This window comes from Mustela erminea, chromosome 6 (assembly GCF_009829155.1).
Source record: "Mustela erminea isolate mMusErm1 chromosome 6, mMusErm1.Pri, whole genome shotgun sequence".
Taxonomy (NCBI): domain Eukaryota; kingdom Metazoa; phylum Chordata; class Mammalia; order Carnivora; family Mustelidae; genus Mustela; species Mustela erminea.
The window spans coordinates 91185190-91205354 of record NC_045619.1 but is presented as its reverse complement, the minus strand read 5'-3'; the positions used below and the strand labels follow the sequence as shown (position 1 = coordinate 91205354).

The 20165-nt window shown below is 35.0% G+C and overlaps 1 protein-coding gene and 1 pseudogene across 1 annotated transcript; both read right to left on the bottom strand.

Annotated features, from left to right (window-relative positions):
* Nucleotides 1-3982: 3982 nt before the first annotated feature.
* LOC116593582 (olfactory receptor 6C76-like) lies at nucleotides 3983-4924 on the bottom strand. Its single transcript, XM_032347870.1, has one exon. It carries the CDS (start codon nucleotides 4922-4924, stop codon nucleotides 3983-3985), a length of 942 nt encoding a protein of 313 aa, XP_032203761.1.
* A 13825-nt stretch (nucleotides 4925-18749) lies between these two features.
* On the bottom strand, nucleotides 18750-19682 carry LOC116593581 (annotated as a pseudogene).
* Nucleotides 19683-20165: the final 483 nt, after the last annotated feature.

The following is a 20165-nucleotide window of genomic DNA, read 5'->3' as shown; positions in this document are numbered from 1 at the left end:
GATCTCATGACCTTGAGACCATGACCTGAGCCAAAGCCAAAAGTCTGATGCTTAACTGACTGAGACACACAGGCACCCCAAAATCTAAGTACATTATTAAGTAGATGTAGCAAGAGTGACCATCCTGGCCTTATTCTTTTTCTTAGGAATAGATTGTTTAGACTTTCATAATGAAGTAAGATGTTAGGTATAGCTCAATTGTTTTCTTTTTTCTTTCTTTCTTTTTCTTTTTATAAAACTATATTTTGGATGTCCTTTGGTATTTTCCATTTATTAGATCTGCTCACTGAGAGTCTTTTTGTTTCTTTTACAGTGTAATATAAATTTCAGACATGCAATTTAGTGATACAATACTTACATACAACCTCCAGTGCCCATCACTAGTGCACTTGGAGAGTTTTTATTAGATATGTATGTTGGATATTTTTCTGCAGCTATTAAGAACAACTCCACTTGACCAAAATTAATTTAACTTTTATATATTCTAGATTTATTTTAAATACTTGCATCTTACTCATGAGTGAGATTTGTTACCATATATATTTTTACCATATATATTTTTTAACCATATCATATTTTTTGTTACCATATATTTTCCTAGTAATGTCTATTTCCTCATTTTTCTCTCAGGATAATTCTATTCTCATGGGTTGAGTTGGAAAGTATTCCCTACTCTAATACATTCTGGGACAGTTGCGTATAATTACTCATATTGTTTTCTTAAATATTTCATAACAATCACTGGTGAATGTGGAATTTTCTTTGTGAGATATTTCCTAAATATAATTTCAATTTCCATACTAGATATAGACCTATCATCTATTTTTTCTAGATTGGGATTTTATTGTTTTTTTTTCCATTTCATTATATTTTCTAATTAATTGACATAAAGTTGTTAAAAAAATCTTTGTATTATTTATTAACTAAAATATCAGTGATATGACTTTGGTCTTCTCTGATAATGATAATTTGTACCTTCTCTGTATTTTCCTAATCAACCTGTGAATAAACATCAATTTTGATAATATTTTTAAGAAATCAGATTTGGTTTTATTTATGTATTTTTCTAATAATTTTTTATTAGGTTATGTTAGTCACCATACAGCCCATCATTAGTTTTTTATGTAGTGTTCCATAATTCATTGTCTGCATATAACACACAGTGCTCCATGCAATGTTGATATTTTCTTATTTTTCTGTTTTCTATTTCACTGATTTCCTCATTGGTTTTTATTATTCCCTTCATCTTGTTACTGTGGGTTAAATTTGCTTTACTATTTTGATGGTTGGTTGAGGTGGAAGCTGAGGTCATTGACCTTAGGATTTTCTTCTTTTCTAATTTTAGAGTCTTAAGTTTTTTTTTTTTAATTTATTTATTTTCAGCATAACAGTATTCATTGTTTTTGCACTACACCCAGTGCTCCATGCAATCCGTGCCCTCTCTATGACCCACCACCTGGTTCCCCCAACCTCTCACCCCCACCCCTTCAAACCCCTCAGATTGTTCTTGTTTCTTTTTAATTAATGCTTTAGCTGCATCCCACAAATTTTGTTATGTTGTAATTTTATGTTTATTTTGTTCACATGGCATTTTAATTTTTCTTTGATTTCCTTCAACCCAGGAATTACATATATGTTAGTTTCTAAATATTAGTAGATTTTCCAGATATCTTTCCATAATTGATTTTGAAGTTAATTATATAGTGTTCGGTAAACATACTAGGCATGACTGAAATGTTGTAAACTTATTGAGATGCTTTTGTCACTCAGATTATGACCCATTATGATAATGTTTTGTGTTATACTGGAAAGAATGAGTATTCTGGGGGTGCCAGGGTTAACCCACCATGGTTTAAAGCCTCTGCCTTTGGCTCAGGTCATGATCCCAGGGTCCTGGGATCAAACCGCACATGGGGCCCTCTCCTCAGCAGGGAGCCTGCTTCCTCCTCTCTCTCTGCCTGCATCTCTGGATACTTGTGATCTTTGCCTGCCAAATAAATAAATAAAATCTTAAAAAAAAAAAGAATGAGTATTCTGTTGATGTTGGATGGAATGTTCTGAAAAATCTCAATTAGGTCAATTTGGTTGATAAGATTGTTAAAGTCTTCCATATCCTTACTGTTTTGTTTTTTCAACCTTTTATATTAATTATTGAGTGTATTGAAAAACTTCTGACTCTAAATGTGCATTTGAGTGCTACAGTGTTAAATTCAACTGCATTTGTCAAATTGTGGTTGATACCAAACAGATTAGTTATGGAGATGAGTTTGGAAAAAGTCAGTGAAATCCTTCTTTGAAAATCAACTTGTGACATAGAATTTCCAACTAAGTTTAATGAATGTTTTATTATACTTTGTAAATTATATTAGTAAAATTTATAATATGTCTGTGTATTGTTTTCGGATAATTGGTTTTTAACACTAGCATGCTACTTTTCTCTGTCCATATGCATTGAAGCATCAGGACTTTATTGAACATCACAATATTTGAATTGTACCTGCATCAAGAGATGCAAAGCAAGTATTTAGGTTAAGGCAGAATCTCCAAAGCAATGAGTGGAAAAATGAAAAGCTTTGTAAAATAAAGAAATAAGAACACAATTCTGTAATAGGTGGAAAATTTACATCTATGATGCCTAAGAAGAGAATCCACTGTACTTCCCAATTATAACTAAAGTTACTATCAAATTGAGTAAAACACTTTCTATAAGCAGATATACAAATATTTTTGCTGAGGCATGCCTGTAAATATCACAGACATCTCAGACATTCATGCTTTTAGAATTTAATTTTCGCCTGTTTTTGATTCTTCTAATGAGAGAGAAAGGGAACCAAAGCACTGAGAATTCAAATAAATATTAAGGAAAAATGTTCAGATGAGAAGTTAAGTTATTTCATGTGTTCATGCATTGTTTGTGGGAAAGGATAACAAAGAAGCAAATGAGCAAGTACTAAATTGAGTTTCATTCTTGTAAGTGTAGAGCAGTAATTAAGAACTTCTTATAGGAAAGATTTAGGTCAAGTTTTGGATAGTGTAAACATGCTTAAATCCACACACTCCAATGTCCATAAAAATTCAGAAAGAGATATTTTTCATTTTTAAGATAATGAAACCCTATGAACACCGGAAAACATTTTAAGGTACTATCATCATGCCAGAAAATTTGAGAACTACCTTGGAGATAGAAAACATATAGTTTTAAGTTCAAAAAAAAAAAAAAAAGAAAGAAAGAAAAAAAAAGTAAAAAGTAGAGGATATTGGATCATAGGAAGCCAGGTTCCTTCCAAGGGAGTGTCTGATAAGCTCCAGGCTCAGCATCAGCACATTAGAAGAAAATAATGGGCTGTGGAATAATCATCAGTGTAGTTCACTCAAAATGCTTCGTGTTGAAAATATTGGGATCTTACAGAAATGGCAATGCCATGCTTATAGTCACTTTGGAATTTAGCCCCCAAAAGACATTAAACAAGCTTTGTTATAATATTAAAGGATTAAATTCACGATGATGATATAATGCCTATGCCCCAAATAGCATTGACCAACATTTATAATATAAAAACCCCAGGAGATACAAGGAAAAATAAAGGCACAGTAGACATAGGAGACTTTACCTTACAGATGAAATTACTTTAATACTGAATGCTTACACACTGGGAGAAATAGCTTTTTAGGATTGCTTAGGATTATGCCTTGCTTTGATTGGTGTATAAAGAGAAAGTTCTTCCAATGATTGTTAAAACTAAATTCTGGCATTCTTGTTAAGTGTTATCCTCATTTATGTGACATCAAATCATTCATGCTTAGAAAATTTTTAGGGCATGTAAATGGGAAAGGATAGTTGAACTAAGTGAGGCCAAAAGAGAATAAATGGAGAATAAGAGTTGAAGGAAAGGAAGTTGAATATCACAGTGATTGGAGAATATAGCAATGTTAATATTGTGTTAGACATAGGTTCTATTTAAAATTGAGGTCATGAATTTCTCTATGATGACAGTTTATTTGAGAAGCATTTGTTGGTTAAGTTCTTAAAAGACTGCTTTACCTGCTGGTTCCTTAAGGAGTAAATAAAAGGATTTAGCATTGAGGCAACAGAGGTATTGAGCACAGCTATACCCTTGGTCAAACTCACTCCTTCTTTTGCTGACGTTTTGACATACATGAAAATGCAACTTCCATAAGAAATAGAGACAACAATCATGTGTGAGGAACAAGTGGAAAAGGCCTTTCTCCTCTGTTCAGCCGAAGGGATTCTCAGAATCGTTTTAAGGATGAATACATAGGAAAGAACCACTAATAATAAGGTTACCATGAGTGTGAATACTGCCAGGAGGAATGCCATGAGCTCTAGGAATGTTGTGTCTGTGCAGGAGATCGACAGTATAGGAGAAGAGTCACAAGTGAAGTGGTCAATGATGTTGGAGTCACAGAAATCCAGTTGAAGTCCCATGATCACAGGTGGAAAGATAATGAGAAATCCAGCTAGCCAAGAGCTAATTACAAGCTGGTTGCAGACTCTGCTGTCCATTATTGTTGTGTAATGCAGTGGCTTGCTGATAGCTATGTACCGATCATAACACATAGCAGTCAAAAGAAAAAATTCTGTTGCGCCAAGGAGTATGAAGAAAAACTCCTGTGCCATGCAAGAATTATAGGAAATGGTCATATCTCCTGTTATAATGCTGACCAGAAATCTAGGAATACAAACTGTTGTGAATGAGATTTCTAGAAAAGAGAAATTCCTAAGGAAGAAATACATGGGAGTTTTAAGGTGAGGATCTACCAGAGTGAGGGTTATAATTGTCAGGTTTCCAGCTAAACTCAGTATATATGTGAAAAACAGAAATAGAAAACTCAAAATATTTAGTTTTGGGTCATTTGTTAATCCCAGAAGAATAAACTCTTTCACAGATGTTTGATTTTTCATTTCTTACTGCTGACTTCTTCTAAGTCTGTAAATGCAAACAAAAAACAATGATTTTTGTGAGTTCAGTATTATTATTTTTTAAGATTTTATTTATTTATTTGACATACAGAGATCACAAGTAGGCAGAGAGGCAGCAGCAAGAGAGGGGGAAGCAGGCTCCCTGTTGAGCAGAAAGCCTGATGCGGAGTTAGATCCAAGGACCCTGATATCATGACCTGAGCCAAAGGCAGAGGCTTTAACCCACTGAGCCCCCAGAAGTCCCCAGGATGATGATGATGATGATGATGATCATGATGATGATTATTTGGCATTTCTGCTGGTTTAAAAAATATGTAAGACATATAATGGAGAAATGAATTGTCCATCAAATTGTATTGAATTTTGGAAACATATATGAGCCGGCACAAAGAAACTTATGCCTAGTATCTTCCTTTAATTTAGACCACTAGCCATTTAACATTGAGTAAGTCACTTGGTAGGTCTAATGAACCCACCCGTATATGAAAAATATACTTATCAAATGTTTTACTTTCTTTTAAGAATTTGGTCATATGTGTATGAAAACTATAAAATATGAGGTATTATTTTATTTCAAACACTTTCTCTCTCTCTGTTTTTTTTTTTTCTTTTAGATTTTATTTATTTATTTGACAGGCAGAGATCACAAGTATGCAGAGAGGCAGGCAGAAAGAGAGGAGGAAGCAGGCATCCCATGGAGCAGAGTACCCAATGCGGGGCTCCACCCCAGGACTCTGGGATCATGACCTGAGCTGAAGGCAGAGGTTTTAACCCACTGAGACACCCAGACACCTGATATTATCTTATTTTTATTAAAATATTTTACTAATGACCATGTTGTAATGAATTTTCTTAAAAAAGAACATTTGAAATTTGCTTTTTAAAATAGTTTCTACAATTTACTCAGGATGTTTCATATCTGTCCTACCTAAATAGAGAATTAATAACTTAATAAAAGAATCAAGGCTATAAAATCTGAAATATATAACCCTAAACAAACCAAGAATTAAAACTTTTCCTTTCTGAATTAAGTAAAAATCTATTACTTTTTAGAAGATATTCAAAGAGAAACATTTAAGTGATTTAGGTTACAAATTGATTAGAAAATGGAAAAAATGAGGTATGAAATGAAAAATATACTTACCGTTATATAATCTCCTATGGTAACAGTTTGGCTTCTCAAATCCAAATGTTCTGTTTCCTTAGTTTAATTGAGTGTCAGTGTTTGAGTCTTTCCTTCTGGAGCATTTTATAGACTTCAGAACTTGTTTCTGCCTTTAATTTCATTATGCAAGAAGCTATTTCTGTAGTGTGTAGGTGGAATTTGGCAGGATGATCCTGGTCACATAGAGAAAGATGACACATACTGAAGAATAGTTTTAGGAAAAAGTTTATTCCTGACATTGGGGAGACCCTCATAGAAAGTTGACACAGCCCCAGTTGCTGGTAGAAGTTGCAAACAAAGTATTCAAGAGGATCTGTAACTGGTGATCCAGGAAACAGCTGGTGACACAGTGGAAACAGGGTTACAGGCTGTTTCATGTAGTCAATCCATGTTTAGTTTGAAAGGCTGAGACTCAATTGGTCTTGCAAAAGTTTTTCATTGGGTAGCAGTATCTCTGGCACTATGCTGTTGTTTAGGAGTAAATCCAGAGGTATGGATTGGGGAGGCCAGCAGCAAAATTGACCTCTGCTCTAAATTTCTGCTGGGTAACATGGAGAACTAGAGACTGAGATTTCCTGGAATGTGTGTTAGACTCTCAAAATAAATAAAAAGTAAAAGAAGGAGAAAAATGTGGGTCAAGGTGGTAGTTAGAAATAGGCAAATAGAGGTGACAAAGGTGTATGTTTTGGTGGGTAATTAAGTGAAGTTCTTTGCTCAAAAGAAGGAGAAGCTCCAGCCATGAGTGAGAATCAAGAAATTACAGGTATAGGAAAGAGGTGGTCTGTATAGGAATGAAAAAAAAATTTTGAGAGAGAAAATCCTTGACATGTAGGAATTATCCTAGTTACACAGTCCAAGAGCTGGCACTTAGTATTTTTTATTTTCCAAAATATCCATAAAATTAAAAATATCCTTACTCTAGATGCTTGGAAGATCTACTAATATAACATTTTACCTGACTCCCAGTAATTTGGTAAAATAATGATGAACTGTATTTTTGTAAAAAAAAACTTATTCATCCCTTCCAGTGGGAAAAGTTGGTTTTCCAACTCTTGTTACCAAAACGACTGGTTTTATCTTCCCTCTCCCCCTCAAAATAGTCACAGGAGATTCTTGCAGGAAAGCAATTGAATGTCCCTGGAGAGAGATGTTCCTGAGGAGTATATTCTAAAGTTTTGTTGAATAATTTAAATTAGGTAGCCTTGGGAAAGGTTTCTTTAAAAAACAAACAAACAAACAAACAAACAAACAAACACGTTAAATGTCAAAGAAGTGTAGAGGTACAGAGAATAGCAGTGAGGTAAAAAGCAGTCTTGGAATTTTCATATTGTCAATGATGTATTTTTTTAAAAGATTTTATTTATTTATTTGAGAGAGAGAGAGAGTGAGAGAGATGATGAGAGGGGAGAAAGTCAGAGGGAGAAGCAGACTCCCTATGGAGCTAGGAGCCTGATGCAGGACTTGATCTTGGGACTCTGGGATCATGACCTGAACTGAAGGCAGTTGCTTAAACAACTGAGCCACCCAGGTGCTCAATGTTATGTTATTTTTACCTGAGATAAATGTCTGCCGAGGCACTCTAGTCCAATTACATGTAAACTTGTGAAGAAGCAGAAAACTGCAAGAGGAAAGGGCCACAAGGATATAAAATGTTCCATTCAAATATTTTGCTCATAAAAATATATTGACAATAAACAAATAAACAGTCTATTGGTAGTATACAAAAAAAAGCACAACCTTTTGCACAGTGAAGGAAACCATTAACAAAATGAAAAGGCAACATATTGAATAGGAGAAGATATTTATAAATGATATATCCATAAAGAGTAGAAATTATACAACTCAAAGAAAACCCTCAAATAACCCAAATAAAAATTGGGCAGAGATTCTGAATAAGTGATTTTCCCAAAGAAGTTGTACAGATGGGTAACAGACACATGAAAATGTGCTCAACCTTATTAATCATCAGGAAAATACAAATCAATACCACAATGAGATATCATCTTACAAATGTCAGAATGGCTAGAATCAACAAGGCAAGAAACTCTGCTGGTAAGAATGTGCAGGCAGGAAAAGAGAATCTTCTCATGCCCTTTGATAGGAATATAAATTGTGGCAGCCACTGTGCAAAAAAGCATGAGATTTCCTCAAATCCAGTTTGATAGATGTCCATTGATAGATGAATGGAAAAAGAAGATGTGATATATATACAATGGAATACTACTCAGCCCAAAACAAACAAACGAACAAACAAGGCAAACAAACAAGCAAAAAAAAAAAAAAAAGATGAAAAATGAGATCTTGCCATCTGTAAAACATAGATGGACCTAGAGGGTATAATACTAAATGAAAGAAGTCAGAGAAAGACAAACATCATTTATACATGTAATCTAAAAAACAAAACAAGTGATTATACAGAAAAAACAGACTTGTAACTACAGGGAACAAACTAGTGGTGGCCAGCCATGGTGGGGAGATCAATGAGGGGGATCGGTGAAATAAATAAAGGGGCTTAAGAGGTACAAATTTCCTGTTATAAAATAAATAATTCATGGAGATGAAAGTTACAGCATAGGGAATATAGTCAGTATTATTGTGGTAATATATAGTATACTATTTATTGTGATGAACACAGAGTAATGTGTAGGATTGTTGGATATGTTGTATACCTGAAACCAATATAACATGTATGTTAGTTATGTTTCAATAAAAATAAGTAAACCTCCCCCTAAGGGATTCCAATAATTCTGACATTGGAACATTTCATGGTGTCATTTATTTCCCTAATTCTCTTTTCATGGCTTCTAAGCTCTTTGTTCCAGGCTTCCTCCTGATCCTTTTTCTCTGTTTGTCTTCCAAATCAGTAATTATATCTTTTGTCTCAATTACCCTAGCTTTTAGAAAATTTAGATTAGATTGGAACTCATTGAGAACATTGTGAACATCGTTCCTGGTGGCTTTCACTTCTCCCTAGTCAGAACTATTGGAATACCTGAGGGGTAGGAGAAAGAAAGAAGACTAGATATATTTGAACAAATTCTCCATGAAAATTTTCACAATCTCACAAATGGAACCAGCGTTCGTGTACTAGAGGCAGAAAGGTGTCCCCCCAAGATCACAGAATCTAGAAAGACCTGAAGACACCTGATAGTGAAAATGATGAATCATAATTGTAGACAGAAGCTCTTGAGAGCAGCTAGGACAAAGAAATTCTTTTATGTACAGAGGAAAGCCCATCAGAATAACATCAGACCTGTCCACAGAGACCTGGCAAGCCAGAAAGGGCTGGCAAGATGTATTCAGGGCACTAAATGAGAAAAACATGCAGCCAAGAATACTTTATCCAGCAAGACTGACATTCAAAATGGCTGGAGAAATAAAGAGCTTCCAAGACTGGCAAGGTTTAAAAGAGTATGTGACCACCAAGCTGACACTGCAGGAAATACTAAAGGGGGTTCTATAAAAGAGGAAAAATCCTAAAAATATCATTGAACGGAAATATATGGAGACAATCTACAGAAACAAAGACTTCACAGGTAACACAATATCAATAAAAACATATCTCTAAATAATCACTTTCAATGCGAATGGCCTAAATGCACTCATTAAATGACACAGGGTTGCAGATTGGATAAAAGGACAGGACCCAACCATATGTTGTCTACAAGAGAGCCATTTTGAACCTAAGTATACAGCCAGACTGAAAGTGAAGGGATGGAGAAGCATCTTTCATGCCAATGGGCCTCAAAAGAAGGCTGAGGTAGTGATTCTCATATCAAATAAATTAGATTTTAAACTAAAGACTGTATTCAGAGATAGAGAAGGACAATACATAATTCTTAAAGGGACTATCCATCAAGAAGATCTAACAATAGTAAATATTTATGCCCCCAATATGGGAGCAGCCAATTATGTAAGAAAACTGTTAATCAAGATAAAGAGGCATATTTATATAAATAATATTTATATGTATTCATATAAATAAAGATAAAAAGGAGATGTTAACATGCCACTCTCTGTAATAGACCAATCATCCAAGGAGAAAATCAATAGAAATCATCCAAGCAGAAAATCAATGAATGACACATTGGACCAGATGGACCTTATAGATACATACAGAACATTCCATTCTAAAACAACAGAATACTCATTCTTCTCAAGTGCACATGGAACGTTCTCCAGAATAGAACACAAACTGGGTCACAAATCAGGGCTCCACCGATACCAAAAGATTGAGATTATTCCCTGCATATACTCAGATTATTCAATGCTTTGAATCTGGAGCTCAACCACAAGGAAAAGTTTGAAAGGAATTCAAACACCTGGAAGCTAAAGACCACCTTGCTTAAGAATGCTTGGATCAACCAGGAGATCAAAGAAGAACTGAAACAATTCATGGAAACCAATGAGAATGAAGACACTTCGGTCCAAAACCTATGGGATACAGCAAAGGTGGTCCTAAGGGGGAAATACATAGCCATCCAAGCCTCCCTCAAAAAACTTGAAAAATCCAGAATACACCAGTTGTCTCTATACCTTAAAGAACTGGAGAATCAACAACAAATTAAGCCAACTCCACACACAAGAAGGGAAATAATCAAGATTAGAGCAGAAATCAATGAGATAGAAACTGGAGATACAGTAGAATGCATCAACTATGGAAAGAACCAAGATGCCCTTCAATGGATGAATGGATAAGGAAGATGTGGTCCATATACACTATGGAGTATTATGCCTCCATCAGAAAGGATGAATACCCAACTTTTGTAGCAACATGGACGGGACTGGAAGAGATGATGCTGAGTGAAATAAGTCAAGCAGAGAGAGTCAATTATCATAAGGTTTCACTTATTTGTGGAGCATAACAAATATCATGGAGGACAAGGGGTGTTAGAGAGGAGAAAGGAGTTGGGGTAAATTGGAAGGGGAGGTGAACCATGAGAGACTATGGACTCTGAAAATCAATCTGAGGGGTTTGAAGTGGCGGGGGTGTGGGAGGTTGGGGTACCAGGTTGTGGGTATTATAGAGGGCACGGATTGCATGGAGCACTGGGTGTGGTGAAAAAATAATGAATACTGTTTTTCTGAAAATAAATAAATTGAAAAAATTAAAAAAAAAGAATTCATCAATGAAACTAGAAGCTGGTTTTTTGGAAGAATCAATAAGATCAATAAACCATTGGCCAAACTAATCCAAAAGAAAAGAGAGAGGCCCAAATTAATAAAATTATGAATGAAAAGGGAGAGATCACAACAAACACCAAGGAAGTAGAAACAATCATCTGAAATTACATTAACAGTTATATGCCAATAAGTTAAGCAACCTAGATGAAATAGATGCATTCCTGGAAAACTATAAACTTCCAAAATTGAACCAGGAAGAAATTGACAACGTGAATAGACCAATATCTAGTAATGAGATTGAAGCTGTGATCAAAAACCTCCCCCAAAACCAGAGCCCAGGACCTGACGGATTTCCTGGGGAATTCTACCAAACTTTCAAAGGAGAAATAACACCTATTCTCCTGAAGCTGCTTCAAAAAATAAAGGAGAAGGAAAACTTCCAGACTCTTCATGAAACCAGCGTTACCCTGATCCCTAAACCAGGCAAAGACCCCACCAAAAAGGAGAATTTTAGACCAATATCACTGATGAATATGGATGCTAAGATTCTCAACAAGATCCTAGAAAATGGGATCCAACAGCACATTAAAAAGATTATCTACCAAAAAAAAAAAAAAAAAAAAAAAAAGATTATCTACTGTGACCAGGTGGGATTCATCCCTGGATTGCAAGGATGGTTCACCATTCACAAATCAATCAATGTGATAGAATAAATCAATAAGTGAAGAGGAAGAACCACTTGGTTCTCTCAACTGATGCAGAAAAAGCATTTGACAAAATCCAGCATCCGTTCCTGATTAAAATGCTTTAAAGTATAAGGATAGAGGGAACATTCTTGAACTTCATAAGAGATTAAGCTGAGTGAAATAAATCAAGCAGAGAGAGCCAACTATCATATGGTTTCACTTATTTGTGGAGCATAACAAATAGCATGGAGGACATGGGGAGTTAAAGAGGAAAAGGGAGTTGGGGGAAATTGGAAGGGGAGGTGAACCATGAGAGACTATGGACTCTGAAAATCAATCTGAGGGGTTTGAAGTGGCGGGGGTGGTGGGAGGTTGGGGTACCAGGTGGTGGGTATTAGAGAGGGCATGGATTGCATGGAGCACTGGGTGTGGTGCAAAAATAATGAATACTGTTACGTTGAAAATAAGTAAAAACTAAATTAAAAAGAATTTATATATGAAAACCCACAACAAATATCATCCTCAGTGGGAAAAAGCTCACAGCCTTCCCGTTGAGATCAGGAACATGACAAGGATGTCCACTCTCACCACTCTTGTGCAACATAGTATTAGAAGTCCTATCAACAGCAATCAGACAACAAAGAGAAATAAAAGGTATCCAAATTGGCAATGAAGAATTAAAACTCTCTCTCTTTGCTGATGACATGACACTTTATATGGAAAACCCAAAAGACTCCACCTCCAAACTACTAGAACTCATACAGCAACTCAGTAACGTGGCAGGGTACAAAGTCAATGTACAGAAATCAGTTGCTTTCTTATACACTAATAATGAAAACACAGAAAGGGAAATTAGAGAATCAATTCCATTCACTATAGCACCAAGAACCATAAGATACCTGGGAATAAACTCTTTACCAAAGAGGTAAAGGATCTGTACTCGAGGAACTACAGAACACTCATGAAAGAAATTGAAGAAGACACAAAAAGATGGAAGACCATTCCATGCTCTTGGATTGGACGAATGAATATTGTTAAAATATCTATACTGCCTAGAGAACTCTATACCTTTAATGCCATTTTGATCAAAATTCCACCAGTATTTTTCAAAGAGCTGGAGCAAATATCCTAAAATTTTTATGGAATCAGAAGAGAACCCGAATTGCTAAGGAAATGTTGAAAAACAAAAATAAAACTGGGGGGCATCACGTTACCTGATTTCAAGCTTTACTACAAAGCTGTGATCACCAAGACAGCATGGTACTGGCATAAGAGCAAACACATAGACCAGTGGAACAGAGTAGAGCCCAGATATGCACCCTCTACTCTATGGTCAAATAATCTTCGACAAAGCAGGAAAAAATATATAGTGGAAAAAAGACAGTCTCTTCAATAAATGGTGCTGGGAAAATTGGACAGCTATATGGAGAAGAATGAAACTCGACCACTCTCTTACACCATACACAAAGATAAACTCGAAATGGATAAAAGACCTCAACGTGAGACAGGAATCCATCAGAATCCTAGAGGAGAACATAGGCAGTAATCTCTTCGATATCAGCCACAGCAACTTCTTTCAAGATATGTCTGCAAAGGCAAAGGAAACAAAAGCGAAAATGAACTTTTGGGACTTCATCAAGATCAAAAGCTTCTGCACAACAAAGAAAAAAGTCAACAAAACAAAGAGGCAACCCATGGAATGGGAGAAGATATTTGCAAATGACAGTACAGACAGAAGGCTGATATCCAGGATCTATAAAGAACTCCTCAAACTCAACCCACACAAAACAGATAATCGTGCCAAAAAGTGGGCAGAAGACATGAACAGACACTTCTCCAATGAAGACATACAAATGGCTATCAGACACATGGAAAAATGTTCATCATCACTAGCCATTAGAGAGATTCAAATTAAAGCCACGCTGAGATATCACCTTACACCAGTTAGAATGGCCAAAATTAGCAAGACAGGAAACAACGTGTGTTGGAGAGGATGTGGAGAAAGGGGAACCCTCTTACACTGTTGGTGGGAATGCAAGTTAGTGCAGCTACTTTGGAGAACAGTGTGGAGACTCCTTAAGAAATTAAAATAGAGCTTCCCTATGACCCTAAAATCGCACTACTGGATATTTACTCCAAAGATACGGATGTAGTGAAAAGAAGGGCCATCTGTACCCCAATGTTCATAGCAGCAATGTCCACAATTGCCGAATTGTGGAAAGAACCAAGATGCCCTTCAATGGATTAACAGATAAGGAAGATGTGGTCCATATACACTATGGAGAATTATGCCCCCATCAGAAAGGTCGAATACCCAACTTTTGTAGCAACATGGATGGGACTGGAAGAGATTATGCTGAGTGAAATAAGTTAAGCAGAGAGAGTCAATTATCATAAGGTTTCACTTATTTGTGGAGCATAACAAATAACACAGAAGACTTGGGGAGATGGAGAGGAGAAGGGAGTTGAGGGAAATTGGAGGTAGAGATGAACCATGAGAGACTATGGACTCTGAAAAACAATCTGAGGGTTTTGAAGGGACAGGGGGTGGCAGGTTGGGGGAGCCTGGTGGTTGGTATTGTGGAGGGCATGTATTGCATGGAACAATGGGTGTGGTGCATAAACAATGAGTTCTGTTACACTGAAAAGAAATTATATAAAAAAATAAGTAAACCAATTCTTTGTGATGGAGAATTTTAAAAATCAGCATATAGTTAAGCAGAAAGTTATGAAATCCTCATGTTTTAGAAGGCTCAATATATTTAATGTATTAATATTTAACAAATGTATTGACATATTCAACAAAATTCCAATTAAAATATCATCGAGATTCTTTTTTTTTCTTTTTTGAATAAATTTTTCATTTAGGATAGTTTTAGAACTATAGAAAAAATGTGAAGGTAGAGTTCCTATATGTCCTCAACACAATTTCTCCCATTATCATGTTAATATTTTAGATTCACTGCAATTAGTGAACTGACACACTTATTGATATGTTGTTGGATTGATACATTATTACTAAGTCTAAAGAACTTAATTTATTCAGATTTCCTTGATTTTTACTTACTGTTTCTGTTTTGTTCCTGGATCTCTTCCAGGGTACTCCAGTATGTTAATCATATCTTTAAGAGGCTTCTTTGCATGGGACACTCTTTCAGAATTTTGATAATCTTGAGAATTTGAAGAACTCTGATCTAGTAGTTTTTATAATAGACCTTCATGGGGATTTATATGATGTTATGCTCAGATTAAATTTGGTTATGTGTTTTGGGAAAGAAACCCATGGGGTTAAATTTGCCATTTTCATCATCAATTCATCATCATCAATTTTCATCTTTCTTGGGAAAGAAGACAATGGGGGTAAATTTGCCCCTTACTCATCCATATCATGAGTTTTTACTATCAGAATAATTTATCATTTTTCATGGGAACTTTGCTCACCTGATAAAGGCACTAATTGTTAGGGTCCTCCACAAATTTGCTGTCCTCCCATCCTGCACTTTCCAAATTTACTCTGTGGAAGGAAGTCACTATGAAGAGCTGACATTGAAGGAGTGGGAATTATGCTCTGCCTGGAAGATGGGGTATCTGTGTAAATTATTTGGAATTCCTTTCCATGGGGAATTTGTGTTCTTCCCCATTTATTAATTTACTCATAAATCTCCATTTATTTATATCACTATGGGCTCATGGATCCTTATTATATACTTCTAAATTATATCCAATACAATTTATTTTGTTGATAAATTTTTCTAGCGTTGGCCATTGGGAGGTCTTTTAATTGGTTATTCTTCCATTTGATATCCAACCATCATAGTGTGTTTCTTAAAAATCACTTCCTTGTTTTCTGGTACTATAAGATGTTTCAGAGTCATCTTCTATGTCCCTTACCAGAGCCCTGTAATCAGACACTTGTGCAACAATACTTGGTTACTCTTATTGGACCAGGATGGTTTTAGAAACCAAGATCTGGGCTCGAGGTGTGTTCATTGCCTTTATCTCAGGTCATGATCCCAGGGTCCTGGGATTGAGCCCTGCATCAAGCTCTTTGCTCAGCAGGTAGCCTGCTTCCTCCGATCTCTCTGCTTGCTTCTCTGCCTACTTGTGATCTCGCTCTGTCAAATAAATAAATAAAATATTTTTTAAAAAGGGTGTTATTTCTTCTAGACCCTCTAACAGGACAGAGCCAGGAAATATATAGGATCCTAATAACTTGTATATAAATATACAAGTATTACTATATGCAATCTTCTTCCCCTTTTTCTCTGTAAACTCCCACTCCAAAAGTATGAATCCTGGCTCCATTGATCACCACCCATTTACTTATTGTTGAAGTTCTGTAGTAGGTCTATGATCCATTTTGAGTTAAATATTGTGAAAGGTCTGTGTCTAGATCTATTTTTTATATAAATGTCCAATTCTACATTTGTGGAAAAGATTGTCTCTGTTGAATTGCCTTTGCTCTTTGTCAAAGATCAACTGTATGTGTCCTACCTGTGGAATTTCTATTCTGTTTCATTGATCTTTATGTATATTCTGTTGTCAATACCCTGCTGTCTTTATTAATTTATCTTTATAGTGAGCATATTGTATTATACCTTTAATTATTTATTCTTCCATGTTCATCCTTTCTTTGTGTATGTAGAGTAAGTTTTCTGATAAGTATAATTTTCTTCTGCCTGAAGAATTTTTGAAGAATTCCTTGAAGTTCAGGCCTGCTGATAATGAATTCCTTCAGTTTGTTTCCCTGACAAAGTCTGTATTTCTCCTTCACTTTTGAAGTATAACTTAACTGTGTGTGATAATGAATTCCTTCAGTTTGTTTGCCTGACAGAGTCTTTATTTCTCCTTCACTTTTGAAGTATAACTTAACTGTGTGTGGGTTAGTGGTTTTTCTCTTTAAGCACTTGAAATATTTCATTCTGTTCCCCTCTTGCGTGCATATTTTCTGATTAAAAGTGTGCTGTAATTTCACCCTTGTTCTTCTCTAGATAAGCTATATTTTTTCCATCTTTTATTTAAGATTTTTTTTTATTTTTCTCTAGATAAACCATATATTTTCCCATGTTTTATTTGAAGATTTTCTTTGTGTTTTCTGAATTTGAATATTATATGGGTAGTTGAATTTTTGTGCATGTAGTTTATCCTGTTATGTGTTCTCTAATTCTCCTGTGTCCATGTTTTAGTTTCTGTCATTAATTTTGGAACATTCTGCAACCACTATTTCTTCAAATATTTCTTTTTCTCATTTCTCTCTTCTCTTTCTGGTGTTCCAGTGATGCCTATGCTACAAGTTTGGGTTTGTCCCAAATTCTTGGATGCTTGCATTTAGATTTTTTTTCTCTTGCATTTAGATTTGTAGGTTTTTATGAGCTGTCTTCAGGTATCACTGGTTCTTTCCTCTGCCTTGTTCAGTCTACTAACAAGCCTATCAAAGGCATTCTTCATTTTAGTTATAAGTGGTTTTTTTTTCCCCTAGTATTTCCTTTGACTCTTTCTTATAGGTTTCATTTCTACACTTAATTTTGTCATCTGTCACTGCATGATTTCTACTTTTTCTTTTAGAGCCCTTACCATATTAATCATAGTTGTTTCCAACTCCTTGCTAGATATCTTTAACGTCTGTGTTATATTTGTTCTAGTTCTATAGCTTGCTTTATCTCTTTAGATGGTGCAGTGTTTTTGTTCGTTTCATTTTTTTTCCTTTGCTATGCATTGCAATTTTTTATTGTTGAAGTATAAGTGGATGTAAATAGGCCATTACTATGAAGATTTAGGATAATCTTGCTAGGATACTTTTGCTGGGATGTGTTTAATATTTGCTGCAGCTGAAGCTGTAGGTTGAAGATGTTTCATATCTCTTAGTGTCTTTGTTTTTTATCTCCCTCTCTGTAAGTATTCTTTCCTAGAAAGAAAAGAGCTCTACAGCTGCAATCCACTGTTACATTGTATATTGTGTGGTAGTAGTTATGGGAAAAGGGTAGTGTTTGGAAATCTTGTGATTGCCTTCAACATTTTAAGCTTGTGTCTCTAAGATGCAATTTTCAGAACCATTTCTCTATAGGTATAATTGTTTCAAACATCCACCATTTAATGTGACATAAAATTTAGAGAGGATTGGTTTGTGAGTAATGTGCTTTGCTCAGATAGGACAATGATATAGTAAAGTTTACTGAAAAGTAGGTCTTAGTAATGGAGAAAAATTTTGGTGTGTCTTAAAATTTTTGTATGTGTGCATGTGTGTATGAATGCTTGCATGTTATTGTCAGGCAGTTGTGGTCTAAATTTTCTGTTTCTTGAAGAAAATCTAAAAATTCTGGTTTCCTTATATCTTTTGTGTATCATATTATTTTCCACATTCCTGGTATTTATTTTCTTACTTTTGTTTTATTTCAATTATACTTAACATGCCCATTTAGAGTCTATTTTAAAGCTTATCTTATTAACACCTTAAAACAAAGATTTTTTTTCTCTATATTTCATATGTTTCTTTTGGCACATTTACATATGTCAATTAAAAGAGTTTAGAAAAAGTATTGATCTAAAAATTTCCTATACTCATAGACAGTATAATTAATATGTTATATAGTTTCTTTTTGAATAATAAAGAAAAGCTTGGAGATGAGAGATTTTATTTCTTGGGAAAAAAAATCTCATGTTCCTTTAATGGAGGAAACACTTTTGATTGAGATTAAAGAGAGAAAGAAATTATTAGTTTTGAGTAGGTTTACAAATCAAGATTTAAATGATTCTGAGGTTAGTTAACCTTAGTGAATTAGTTAGGACTTCCAGGAAAAAACAATGCTATGAAACAAATGTTCTCATTGATTTTTCAAAGTCCATTTGCTCTTACCTGTGTAAGATAAGTGCAATTTTTTTTTATTGTGTCATTTAAAACTTGTTTCACTTGCTTGTTCCTCAATGTATAAATGAAAGGGTTCAACAAAGGGGCAACAGATGTGGTGAGCACCGATACTCCTTTATTGATGTCCACTTCTTCTTTGGCTGAAGGCTTGACGTAGATAAAAATACAGCTGCCATATGTGATGGTAACAACAATCATGTGAGAAGAACAGGTAGAGAAAACGTTTTTACTTTGAGAAGCAGAAGGGAATCTTAGAATTTTTCTGATGGTAAATGTGTAGGAAAGAATGACACCTATCAGTAATAATGAATGTCAACACTGCGCAGATTATAACCATCTGTTCTATAAACCAAATATCCGAGCATGAAATCTTAAAAAGAGGAGATTAATAGCACTGGAGTCACAGAATTCCAGCTGGAGGCCCATACCAAGGGGTGTGATGATGATCATCAGTCCAGAGATCCAGTAACAGAGGATGAGGATGGTACAGACTTTGTTGTTCATGATGGTCATGTAATGAAGGGATTTGCAGATGCCACACAGAAGTCATAGGACATGGCTGCCAGGAGAAAAAATTCTGAGGCCCCAAAAAGCCCAATAAAAAATATTTGACTAGCACAAGGATTATAAGTAATAGTTTTGTCTCTGGTTGAAACACTGTACAGGTATCTGGGAATGCACACTGTCATGAATGATATTTCTAAGATGGAGAAGTTTCGAAGAAAAAAAATACATAGGTGATTTAAGATGAGAATTCATGAATGTCAGAATGGTAATGGTCAGATTTCCCGTAATATTCAGCACGTAGGTGAGAAATAGGAAGATAAAAAGGAAAACTTGCTGGGGGTCCTCTGTAAGTCCCAACAAGATGAATGTTGTTATTGCTGTGTGATTTCTCATTGCTATTTTTAATGTTTTAGGCAATCTACCTGTAAAAAATCAAAGAGAAAGTATCTAAACAGAAGAAAAGAAACAATAAGGGAAATTAGAAGAAACAGAAAACAATAAAGCAAGAGAGAAGCTCATAGGAATCAAGAGCTGATTCTTAGAAGGGATAAATAACAATTGATAAAACTGTTGTGGGACTGAGCTGGAAAAAAGAAAAGAAAAGATTTATCAAGAATAAGAGCAATAACATCATTAGAAATTATACAGGTATTAAGAAGATACAAATGAAATATTTTTAAAACATCTGCAGAGTAGATTTGGCAACTTAAATGAAATGAATGGATTCTTTGAAAGATACAATTGACCAAAGATAATTAAAAATGAAATATCCAACCCATACAGTCCTGTATCTATTAAAGGGAACAAATACATAGTTAAGTCATCCTATAAAGAGAACTTCAAGCACAGATGGCTTGGTTGTAGATTTCTACTAAA

Excerpts from the sequence above, each read along its gene's own strand:
- LOC116593582 (XM_032347870.1), bottom strand. The coding sequence starts at position 4,924 with ATGAAAAATCAAACATCTGTGAAAGAGTTTATTCTTCTGGGATTAACA.